The sequence below is a fragment of the Coregonus lavaretus genome (assembly GCF_964263955.1).
Source record: "Coregonus lavaretus genome assembly, chromosome: 24".
Taxonomy (NCBI): domain Eukaryota; kingdom Metazoa; phylum Chordata; class Actinopteri; order Salmoniformes; family Salmonidae; genus Coregonus; species Coregonus lavaretus.
In genome coordinates this window covers 18342137-18355107 of record NC_140011.1, presented here as the reverse complement: position 1 = coordinate 18355107, position 12971 = coordinate 18342137, and the positions used below count along the sequence as shown (strand labels likewise).

Here is a 12971-nt window from a genome sequence, read left to right as displayed (position 1 = left end):
ACGGCCAGTTCCCAAGCCTTTAGTCCCGTCATGGGATTTGTCTATTGTGCTCGAGGCCATTTCACAGCAGCCTTTTGAGCCGCTGGAAAGCGTGGGGATGAAATATCTCTCCTTTAAGACTGCTTTACTGGGGCTTCCGAGTGGCGCAGCGGTCTAAGCCACTGCATCGCAGTGCTAGAGGCGTTCGTTCCCGGGCTGTATCACAACTGACCGTGATCGGAGTCCCATAGGGCGGCGCACAATTGGCCCAGCATCGTCCGGGTTAGGGGAGGGTTTGGCCGGGGGGGCTTTACTTGGCTCATTGCGCTCTAGCGACTCCTTGTGGTGGGCCGGGCGCCTGCAGGCTGACCTCGATCGTCAGGTGAACAGTGTTTCCTCCGACACATTGGTGAGGCTGGCTTCCGGGTTAAGCAGGCAGGTGTTAAGAAGCGCGGTTTGGCGGGTCAGGTTTCAGATGACGCATGACTTGACCTTTGCCTCCCGAGCCCGTTGGGGAGTTGCAGCGATGAGACAAAGGCGGCGGGTGGAAAATAAAATAAAAAAATAAGATTGCTTTACTGGTCACCCTTATATCCGCCAAGCAAGTGAGAGATTCATGCCTACCATTGGCACGGGGCTTTTCCAAGGTTCCCTTGTTTCCCAACCCTGCCTTTATGCCTAAGGTCAGCGGCAATTACAATTGTCTCGCCATTAGACCTTGTGGCTTTCCACCTGCCGCCTTTCCCTTCTACAGAAGATAAGCGGCTCCACCATTTTTGTCCAGTATGCGCAGATAGAACGAGAGCTTTGCGCAAGAGCAACCAACTCTGTCATGGGCGCCTCCCTGCAAGGGGAGGCCCGTCTCTCGTCAACGGTTATCACATTGAATGATGGAAGCTACACTGCTCAAAAAAATAAAGGGAACACTTAAACAACACAATGTAACTCCAAGTCAATCACACTTCTGTGAAATCAAACTGTCCACTTAGGAAGCAACACTGATTGACAATACATTTCACATGCTGTTGTGCAAATGGAATAGACAACAGGTGGAAATTATAGGCAATTAGCAAGACACCCCCAATAAAGAAGTGGTTCTGCAGGTGGTGACCACAGACCACTTCTCAGTTCCTATGCCTCCTGGCTGATGTTTTGGTCACTTTTGAATGCTGGAGGTGCTTTCACTCTAGTGGTAGCATGAGACGGAGTCTACAACCCACACAAGTGGCTCAGGTAGTGCAGCTCATCCAGGATGGCACATCAATGCGAGCTGTGGCAAGAATGTTTGCTGTGTCTGTCAGCGTAGTGTCCAGAGCATGGAGGCGCTACTAGGAGACAGGCCAGTACATCAGGAGACGTGGAGGAGGCCGTAGGAGGGCAACAACCCAGCAGCAGGACCGCTACCTCCGCCTTGGTGCAAGGAGGAGCACTGCCAGAGCCCTGCAAAATGACCTCCAGCAGGCCACAAATGTGCATGTGTCTGCTCAAACGGTCAGAAACAGACTCCATGAGGGTGGTATGAGGGCCCGACGTCCACAGGTGGGGGTTGTGCTTACAGCCCAACACCATGCAGGACGTTTGGCATTTGCCAGAGAACACCAAGATTGGCAAATTCGCCACTGGCGCCCTGTGCTCTTCACAGATGAAAGCAGGTTCACACTGAGCACATGTGACAGACGTGACAGTCTGGAGACGCTGTGGAGAACGTTCTGCTGCCTGCAACATCCTCCAGCATGACCGGTTTGGCGGTGGGTCAGTCATGGTGTGGGGTGGCATTTCTTTGGTGGGCCGCACAGCCCTCCATGTGCTCGCCAGAGGTAGCCTGACTGCCATTAGGTACCGAGATGAGATCCTCAGACCCCTTGTGAGACCATATGCTGGTGCGGTTGGCCCTGGGTTCCTCCTAATGCAAGACAATGCTAGACCTCATGTGGCTGGAGTGTGTCAGCAGTTCCTGCAAGAGGAAGGCATTGATGCTATGGATTGGCCCGCCCGTTCCCCAGACCTGAATCCAATTGAGCACATCTGGGACATCATGTCTCGCTCCATCCACCAACGCCACGTTGCACCAGACTGTTCAGGAGTTGGCGGATGCTTTAGTCCAGGTCTGGGAGGAGATCCCTCAGGAGACCATCCGCCACCTCATCAGGAGCATGCCCAGGCGTTGTAGGGAGGTCATACAGGCACGTGGAGGCCACACACACTACTGAGCCTCATTTTGACTTGTTTTAAGGACATTACATCAAAGTTGGATCAGCCTGTAGTGTGGTTTTCCATTTTAATTTTGAGGGTGACTCCAAATCCAGACCTCCATGGGTTGATAAATTTGATTTCCATTGATAATTTTTGTGTGATTTTGTTGTCAGCACATTCAACTATGTAAAGAAAAAAGTATTTAATAAGATTATTTCATTCATTCAGATCTAGGATGTGTTGTTTAAGTGTTCCCTTTATTTTTTTGAGCAGTGTATTATATTGGCCTATAATAGTAAAGCGTTACAGCCTCCGGAAGGCCTTAGGGCTCACTCCACCAGAGGTATGGTGACTTCTTGGGCGCTGTTTAAGGGCATCTCCTTGCAGGAGAATTGTGATGCAGCTTGTTGGGCGTCCCCTCATACCTTTAGGAGGTTCTACTGGCTAGATGCCAAAGAATGTGCAGTGACGCATACGGTCCTTAGTGTCGGGGCCTCTGAGGGTTGATATGTTTTGGCTTCGGAGAGCATGTTGCGATACGGGAGTTGGCCAGAGATATTGAAACTAATAATGGAAAGATAAACAAGTAACCTTAAGTTAACGCCAGTTCTCTGATATTATGAGTGAGATATCTCACCGTATTCCCCTACTCACAAGAGTGTGAGGAAGTTCGGCATGCTCGAAAATGACGGGTGAGTGGCTCTTTAGTATGAGGGGAGGGGCTCACCTCATTCGTCACTCGACCTGTCCTTCTCCGACAGATTTGTGTGATTGGTTCTTTGAGCTTATGAGATTCTGGTGAATCCCTCATGTGAGATACAGTATCTAACTCATAATATCAGAGAACTGAGTTTACGCAAGTAACCTTACATTTTGCCAGGAGGAGAGTCCAATTCCTCCTTCCATCTGTACTCTCAGAGAAACAGTCAACAAATCCTCAACAAACAGACACACCAGCTGCCTGACTGACATCCATCATGGACACTGACCACTCAAGAGGTTTAGCTAAGGCCGGGACTCAACAAACCTGCTGTAAGTACTGTAAGGTGTTAGCATCACTTATTCAGAATACAAATTAAATGAGGTTGACTAAATGTAACAAAATCCTCAAGAGGTAGAGCCAGCTCCATAATGTTCCTCTCACCTGTGGTGGCCCTCCACACATCATGTCCCAGGTGCCGTAGTGTCCCTGAGCCTGCTTGTAGAGCCGCACTGCATCCGTGAAGGCAGGGGTCTGCACCCTGCACTCCTCTGACAGACCTGGAGGGGGCAGGCGAGAGCACAGTTACGATAGGCTGGAGCGTCTGTGGTGGAGGTGATGTTTGAAATGTTTTAGTATGAACACTGAGGTTGAGTCTCAAATGGCACCCTATTCCCTATATAGTGCACCGTTTCTGACCAGGTCCCATAAGGCTCTAGTCATAAGTAGAGCACTATATAGGGAATAGGGTGCCATTTGGGAAGGCCCTGAGAGATACAGACAGTTTGTTTGGAAGATACAAAACAGGCGTCAACTGTACTGAGCGACCAGCTATCAAACTGTTCAGGTGATAGAACAATTAAAAAAATATATTCTCAAGCTTTTACATGGCTTTTCAAAACACCCTTTTCGGTTGCTCAAGGAAATTGCTAGAACATTATCAATGACCTCTTGGCCCTACATAAACCAGCCATGTTCTACCACAGTGGCTATTCGTTAATAATAGTGACTTGACTGTGGGACAACACAGGAACCACAGCCCTCGTCAGGCAGCGGAGTCATGCCCAAAACAGGAAGTGACAGAGAAGGTGTGGTTACTATGGTTACAGCCCCTCCCAGGAGCAGCAGGGACAATGGTAGACAGCTGAAGAGGAGTCAACACACAGTCTTGTACAGCTAACCTTGTGGGGACACACAATTCAGTCCCATTCAAAATCCTATTTTCCCGAACCCGTAACCCTAACCGATACTCTTACCCTAACCTTAACCTTAACCTTAACCCAAAAACCTAACCTTAACTCTAACCCTACCTCCTAACACTAACCCTAAATCTAACCTTAACCCTAAACCCCCTAGAAATAGCATTTGACCTTGTGGGGACCAACAAAATGTCCCCAGTTGGTCAAATGTTTGTTTGTTTACTATTCTTGTCCCACAATAATTGTTACACACACACACACACACGGCTGTTTCGCTTTCAGGAAGTCATCACTCATCATGTGGGTTTGTAAAATGTGGTGAAAATACACCAGCATTCAAGGTCAGGGGATCCTGAAATAAGGCTGAAATCTGTTTCTCTCAGGGTCTCTGTACTGAAACACTGTCTAGTAGGGAGTGTGTTGAGAGGTATGGACATTAACTGAATAGCAAGCAAGCAGATGTGCCTGCCTCTGCCTGCTATATGAATGGATGGATGGGACAGAGCTTCACAGCATGCATACAAAGAATACACAATGTGCCCACATGTGCATACAAATCACTATTACAGGTAAACAACAGACAGGTGAGGAGCCATTGATTGCAACAATGAACATGTGCGACCTAACTACTACAACCCTCCACACAATCAGTAGAGGATGGCTCTCAGCTTAGTAGAAGTCAAGCAACCAACTGAGAAAGGACTGGATGTAGAGGAGACCCCTGCTAAATGGAAATGTTTGGGGAAAAATGCTCTCTTACATAACAGAATCACATATCACCTCATGACTCCACAAGAATCAAGCGTACAGGAAAGACCCACTTGAGTGTGTCTGTGATGTAGTCTAGTCATGCGCAAATGTGTGTGTGTGTGTATATGTGTGCTCATGTGTGTGTCTATCCCGCATGCTTTGGCTGTGGGTTTGACAAAGAGGAAATAAGGGAGAAGGTTGGGGGAGGGGCAGACAGACAGACAGGAAGCCCTCTCTCTACCCCCATGCCCGCTGTGCCAACTCTGGGCTGATGGGTGAGGGTGAAACAGGGCTAGTTTGTCTTGGCATTGGCACTCATGAGAACACAATGGACATGCAGGTCAGCTGGCCACGTCTGCATCCCAAATGGCACCCTATTCCCTACATATAGTGTACTTCCCTATATAGTGCACTCAAAAGTAGTGCACTATATAGGGAGTAGAGCGTCACTTCGGACGCACAGCAAGAAAAATGAGTCACTAGGGATAAAGAGGGACGGACCCCTTTTAAAACAGGATTGCTATGATTTCCCTTCTTCATAAAAATAACAATTTCTCATTCCATGTTCCCCTTGAGACATGTGGAGCAGTGTGAACTTTTACTAAGCTACAATACATGTATATACGCTCAAAGTCACTAAGGTCACTCGTTTTGCCCATTCTAACATTCAATCGAACAGTAACGGAATGCCTCGATGCCCGTCTGCCTGCTTTATATAGCAAGCCACGGCCACGTGACTCACTGTCCGTAGGAGCTAACCATGTGTGAACGGGGTGGTGTACCTAATAAACTGTATATATATCAACACACATTAACACCCACACATGGGAAGCATATCTTAGTGCTTGGAGGCAATACCCTGGAAAAGGGAATAATGTTTAAATTCACAATAAGGCTTGTTGGAAACCTTTACTTCTACCAAGATCAGGGAGCAGATTACAGCCAGACTCAGAGTAGCAGCAGGCATGAGAAAGTGTGTGTGTGTCTGTGTGTGTGTGTGTTTTGTAAAAATAGAACATGTGGTAGCATTTACCAATGTCTCTTTATTTGAGACATTTCCCTCTCTCTCTCTCTGCACTACTGTGGTTGGTGTGACTCCTGAGTCCCACCCCAGCCAGATCCCAGGACTTCACATCCAGTCTGTGTGTGTGTACAGTGGCTTTCGAAAGTATTCACCCAACATGGCATTTTTCCTATTTTGTTGCCTTACAACCTGGAATTAAAATGGATTTTGGGGGGGTTTGTATCATTTGATTTACACAACATGCCTACCACTTTGAAGATGCAAAATATGTTTTATTGTGAAACAAACAAGAAATAAGACAAAAAAACAGAAAACTTGAGCATGCATAACTATTCACCCCCCCAAAAGTCAATACTTTGTAGAGCCACCTTTTGCAGCAATTACAGCTGCAAGTATCTTGGGGTATGTCTCTATAAGCTTGGCACATCTAGCCACTGGGATTTTTGCCCATCCTTCAAGGCAGAACTGCTCCAGCTCCTTCAAGTTGGATGGTTTCCGCTGGTGTACAGCAATCCTTAAGTCATACCACAAATTCTCAAATGGCTTGAGGTCTGGGCTTTGACTAGGCCATTCCAAGACATTTAAATGTTTCCCCTTAAACCACTTGAGTGCTGCTTTAGCAGTATGCTTAGGGTCATTGTCCTGCTGGAAGGTGAACCTCCGTCCCAGTCTCAATTCTCTGGAAGACTGAAACCGGTTTCCCTCAAGAATTTCCCTTTATTCAATTTCCCAGTCCCTGCCGATGAAAAACATCCCTACAGCATGATGCTGCCACCACCATGCTTCACTGTGGGGATGGTGTTCTCGGGGTGATGAGAGGGATTGGGTTTGCGCCAGACATAGCGTTTTCCTTGATGCCAAAAAGCTCAATTTTAGTCTCATCTGACCAGAGTACCTTCTTCCATATGTTTGGGGAGTCTCCCACATGCCTTTTGGCGAACACCTAACGTGTTTGCTTATTTTTTTCTTTAAGCAATGGCTTTTTTCTGGCCACTCTTCTGTAAAGCCCAGCTCTGAGGAGTGTACGGCTTAAAGTGGTCCTATGGACAGATACTCCAATCTCCGCTGTGGAGCTTTGCAGCTCCTTCAGGGTTATCTTTGGTCTCTTTGTTATCTCTGTGAATAATGCCCTCCTTGCCTGGTCCGTGAGTTTTGTTGGGCGGCCCTCTCTCGGCAGGTTTGTTGTGGTGCCATATTCTTTCAATTTTTTAATAATGGATTTAATGGTGCTCCGTGGGATGTTCAAAGTTTCGGATATTTTTTTATAACCCAACCCTGATCTGTACTTCTCCACAACTTTGTCCCTGACCTGTTTGGAGAGCTCCTTGGTCTTGTGGTCCTCTGTAGCTCAGCTGGTAGAGCACGGCGCTTGTAACGCCAAGGTAGTGGGTTCGATCCCCGGGACCACCCATACACAAAAATGTATGCATGCATGACTGTAAGTCGCTTTGGATAAAAGCGTCTGCTAAATGGCATATTATTATATTATTATTCATGGTGCCGCTTGCTTGGTGGTGCCCCTTGCTTAGTGGTGTTGCAGACTCTGGGGCCTTTCAAAACAGGTGTATATATTCTGAGATCATGTGACACTTAAATAAAGTCCACCTGTGTGCAATCTAACAAATTATGTGACTTCTGAAGGTAATTGGTTGCACCATATCTTATTTAGGGGCTTCATAGCAAAGGGGGTGAATACATATGCACGCACCACTTTTCCATTATTTATTTTTTAGAATTTTTGGAAACAAATTCACTTCACCAATTTCAACTATTTTGTGTATGTCCATTACATGAAATCCAACTAAAAATCCATTGAAAATTACAGGTTGTAATCCAACAAAATAGGAAAAATGCCAAGGGGGATGAATACTTTTGCAAGTCACTGGATATGCACTATGGTAGACAAACCCCACTATGTCAAAAAGATGCCCCAATCAGTCTGTTTACTATTGCTAAACATGTCTGCTAAGAGTTAAAGCAGTGATGAGGCGGTGTGGTGCTCAGGCCAGAGGGGTAAACTACGACACTAGTTAGATATGTTCAGGACTTTATCAAGCTAGCCAGCCTCAGCTAGAGTCACATTCCAGCTCAGGCTTTATCCATTACATTTACATTTTAGTCATTTAGCAGACGCTCTTAACCAGAGCGACTTACAGTTAGTGATACGAAGGTGGACATTGATCATGTACCTGTCACTCACTCAAGCCAAGCTCGTAACTGTGTGTGCATGTCGCTTGTGACTAGTCAAACACCGAACTCTTCATTGAGACAACGCTGAAACAGCAATTCATGGGGGAGTCAGTGCGGTACTGTGTGTATATGTTAGTGATGGGAAAATAAAATAAATCGATAGTAAAATATTGCGACATAAATACAGTACCAGTCAAAGGTTTGGACACACCTACTCATTCCAGGGTTTTTCTCTTGGCATTCTCTCAACCAGCTTCATGAGGTAGTTACCTGGCATGCATTTCAATTAACAGGTGTGCCTTCTTAAAAGTTAATTTGTGGAATTTCTTTCCTTCTTAATGCGTTTGAGCCAATCAGTTGTGTTGTGACAAGGTAGGGGGGTTATACAGAAGATAGCCCAATTTGGTAAAAGACCAAGTCCATATCAGGGCAAGAACAGCTCAAATAAGCAAAGAGAAACGACAGTCCATCATTACTTTAAAGACATGGAAGGTCAATCAACAGGGAACATTTCAAGAACTTCAAGAAGTTTCTTCAAGTGCAGTCGCAAAAGCCATCAAGCGCTCTCATGAGGACCGCCACAGGAAAGTAAGACCCAGAGTTACCTCTGCTGCAGAGGATAAGTTCAATAGAGTTACCAGCCTCAGAAATTGCAGCCCAAATAAATGCTTCACAGAGTTCAAGTAACAGACACATCTCAACATCAACTGTTCAGAGGAGACTGCGTGAAATCAGGCCTTCATGGTCGAATTGCTGCAAAGAAACCACTACTGAAGGACACCAATAAGAAGAAGAGACCTGCTTGGGCCAAGAAACACGAGCAATGGACATTAGACCGGTGGAACTGTGTCCTTTGGTCTGGAGTCCAAATTTGAGATTTTAGGTTCCAACCGCCATGTCTATGTGAGACGCAGAGTAGGTGAACAGATGATCTCCGCATATGTGGTTCCCACAGTGAAGCATGGAGGAGGTGGTGTGATGGTGTGGGGGTGCTTTGCTGCTGAAACTGTCAGTGATTTATTTAGAATTCAAGGCACACTTAACAAGCATGGCTACCACAGCATTCTGCAGTGATAAGCCATCCCACCTGGTTTGCGCTTAGTGGGACTATCATTTGTTTTCCAGCAGGACAATGACCCAACACACCTCCAGGCTGTGTAATGGCAATTAAACCAAGAAGGATAGTGATGGAGTGCTGCATCAGATGACCTGGCCTCCATAATCACCCGACCTCAACCCAATTGAGATGGTTTGGGATGAGTTGGACCGCAGAGTGAAGGAAAATCAGCCATCAAGTACTCAGCGTATGTGGGAATGCCAAGATTGTTGGAAAACCATTCCAGGTGAAGCTGGTTGAGAGAATGCCAAGAGTGTGCAAAGCTGTCATCAAGGCAAAGGGTGGCTACTTTGAAGAATCTAAAATATATTTTCATTTGTTTAACACTTTTTTTGGTTACTACATGATTCCATATGTGTCATTTCATAGTTTTGATGTCTTCACTATTATTCTACAATGTAGAAAATAGTAAAAATAAAGAAAAACCCTTGAATGAGTAGGTGTCCAAACTTTTGACTGGTACTGTATGCATTCGGAAAGTATTCATACCCCTTGACTTTTTCCACATTTTGTTACATTACAGCCTTATTCTAAAATGGATCAAATAATTTTTTTCCTACACACAATACCCCTTAATGACAACGCGAAAACAGGTTTTTAGAAATGTTTGAAAATGTATTACAAATAAAAAACAGAAATACCTTATTTACATAAGTATTCAGACCCTTTGCTATGACACTCGAAATTGAGCTCAGGTGCATCCTGTTTCCATTGATCATCCTTGAGAAGTTTCTACAACTTGATTGGAGTCCACCTGTGGTAAATTCAATTGATTGGCCATGATTTGGAAAGGCACACATCTGTCTATATAAGGTCCCACAGTTGACAGTGCATGTCAGAGCAAAAACCAAGCCATCAGGTCGAAGGAATTGTCCGTAGAGCTCCGAGACAGGATTGTGTCGAGGCACAGATCTGGGTAAGGGTACAAAAACATGTCTGCAGCATTGACGGTCCCCAAGAACACAGTGGCCTCCATCATTCTTAAATGGAAGAAGTTTGGAACCACCAAGACTCTTCCTAGAGCTGGTTGCCCGGCCAAACTCAGCAATCGGGGGAGAAGGGCCTTGGTCAGGGAGGTGACTGAGTAAAGGGTCTGAATACTTATGTAAATGTGATATTTCCATTTTTTATATTTGATACATTTGCAAACAAATTCTAAAAACCTGTTTTTGTATTGTGTGTAGGTTGATGAGGATTTTTTATTTCAAAATAAATAAATTTTAGAATAAGTCTGTAACGTAACAAAATGTGAAGGAGAGAGAGAGACATTTGAAATGTCTTTATTCTTTTGGAACATCTGAGTGTAATGTTCACTGTTAATATTTATTGTTTATTTCACTTTTGTTTACTATCTGCTCTTGATTTTGGAATGAGATGTTTGACGAGCAGGTATCCACATACTTTTGGCCATGTAGTGTATCAAGCGCCAACAATACAATCACCTGCTACAGGTGAACCAACAGGAACAAGTGGTTGTCATGGACACCAGGTATAACAGCCAAGAACAGCAACAAAGACATTTCTGCCCACAGTGACAACCGCCTGTGAGTACTCTATAACTCTCTACGAAAGGGAAAATAGAGAATTCTGCCATTTTCTTCAATTCACTCTACTAGCTTTGTGCCAAGGCCTCAGGTTTTAGTGGGGTATTATGTTTCTCAAAGGCTTGGATTTAAATAGCACTAAGGCATTTCATGCATCTACACTAAGCCACAAGCACTAAACCAGCTCTAAGGCTTCCTCCCAAGCGGCACCCTATTCCCTATATAGTGCACTACTTTTGAAAAAGCAGAGCACTATAAAGGGAATAGGGTGCCATTTTGGATGAGCCCTTAGAACTCAGTCCTACCCCAGCAAACAATCCATCCTCTGAATGTGATGCAAAACACTTTTATTGGACTGCACTTTATGATAACCAATTCCCCTGCAAGCCCAGAATTTGCAGCAAGCCACACAATGTGTTTGTATCTGTGGTTAGACTTATGAGGGAAGACTGAATGGTGTTTCTGTACTGGTCAGACTATATCACCTTGCAGCATCTTCACTGTGTAAACGCTCTGGTTAGCACTTTACTGCTCTCAAAGAACTGCTTTGAATAGTGGTTTTCTGCTCCCTGCAACTTATCCTCAGTGATATGCTAAGTAATTAGAGACACTATACACTGGACCATACAGTCCTAGAAAGAAAGAGTGAAATACCAACTGGAATTCTGACCAATAAAGTTCCTCTAACTACTACTTCCAGTTCCTCTAAGTACTACTTCTCAAATACAGTTGACTACACCTGCAGCAAATGACACATGCATTACAACATGCACATGAGTCATGTTATGTTGCCTTTCTAGTTATGTACATGAGGAGTACTGTCCTAAGTGTTATATACACGCACATGCACGGATGCATAGAAACAGACACACCCCATCTAAACACTGGGGGCCTATAAGAGGAGTGAAACCTAACCTAGGGGGCTTGTCTAGTACACTACACTACAGACCCAAGAGCATGAAGCTGAGGACACAAACCGAATAGGCCCCAAAAAAACAAATACCATCCCAGCATTTCCCCTTCGTACCTTAAATTAAATTACTATCAGCTGTAACTATTGCCAGCTCAGCGTTCTTAACAGCCATGGGCAGAAGAGAAGACAGTTAAACTGTTAATGAGCACTCTCACTCCTCCACTGCAGTGGAAGGAAGCGCACAGCAGGAATGTCTTTAGAGGAGTGACTGGAGGGCTAGCAGGCCTGGACAGGTAGGGAATGTACGATGGCTCCACTTGGCTCCAGAGACGGGCCAATGAGGGGTGAAGATTCTGGAGCTTCTTCATGTTTGTAAAGAAAGTCGAAGACACTAGTCAATGTGCAGTTGAAGTGGATGTGTTAAGCCCACCCAATGTGGTGTGTAGGTGTTACTCATGAAAAGGCTATAAACAGGCAAATGATGGGTCTGAGAGACAAATGATGCACTTGTAGTTCTGGTAACTATATACTGCATGGATCTAATAAAACCAACATACAAAAATGATTTAGGACGCTTTATATCAATCAGCAGAATAAATATGAGAAGACCTCTTCAAAAGGCTGAAGTCTAAAATGGACACAAACACTGTGTCAGCACCCTTGTGTGTGTGTATGCATGTGTGCTTTGATCCCAAGTAAACACGGGTCAGATCCTCCCAGGGCGTGGGGTGTTAGTGGCCCAGACTCAAGTGTGTGTTTATTTAAAGGGCATTATGAGAAGGTGCTGAGGTGATGTCTGAGGACCATCAGTGGATGATAACAGTGCAGTGATCCCCATGTTATTGTTGAGCTGCTTCTGCCACCTGTGGGATCCCAACAAGTCTGTTCATGTGATTTCATCGGCGTGCTCTACTTCACTCAATATAAGACCACAGGTATAACAGCCAAGATTTCTGTGAAAATGACCAATCCGGCTCCGTGCGTGCGCATGTTGAGTTTGTCTATCCCCACCAGACGCAAATCAGGACACGCAGGTTGAAATATCAAAACGAACTCTGAACCAACTATATTAATTAGGGACAGGTCGAAACACATGAAACATTCATGGACATTTAGCTAGCTAGCTAGCTAATTTGTCCTGAGATACAGTGGGGAGAACAAGTATTTGATACACTGCCGATTTTGCAGGTTTTCCTACTTACAAAGCATGTAGAGGTCTGTAATTTTTATCATAGGTACACTTCAACTGTGAGAGACGGAATCTAAAACAAAAATCCAGAAAATCTCATTGTATGATTTTTAAGTAATTAATTTGCATTTTATTGCATGACATAAGTATTTGATCACCTACCAACCAGTAAG

General features: G+C 44.9%; 1 protein-coding gene across 1 annotated transcript in view; it reads right to left on the bottom strand.

The window, feature by feature from the left end:
• LOC311100110 (protein Niban 2-like) overlaps positions 1 to 12971 on the bottom strand; it is a 64784-nt gene that overhangs the window by 31789 nt on the left and 20024 nt on the right. Inside the window, exon 6 of the mRNA XM_084140866.1 lies at positions 3317 to 3432. Coding sequence (XP_083996992.1) covers positions 3317 to 3432 — 116 coding nt within the window. The remainder of the gene's footprint in view (positions 1 to 3316; positions 3433 to 12971) is intronic.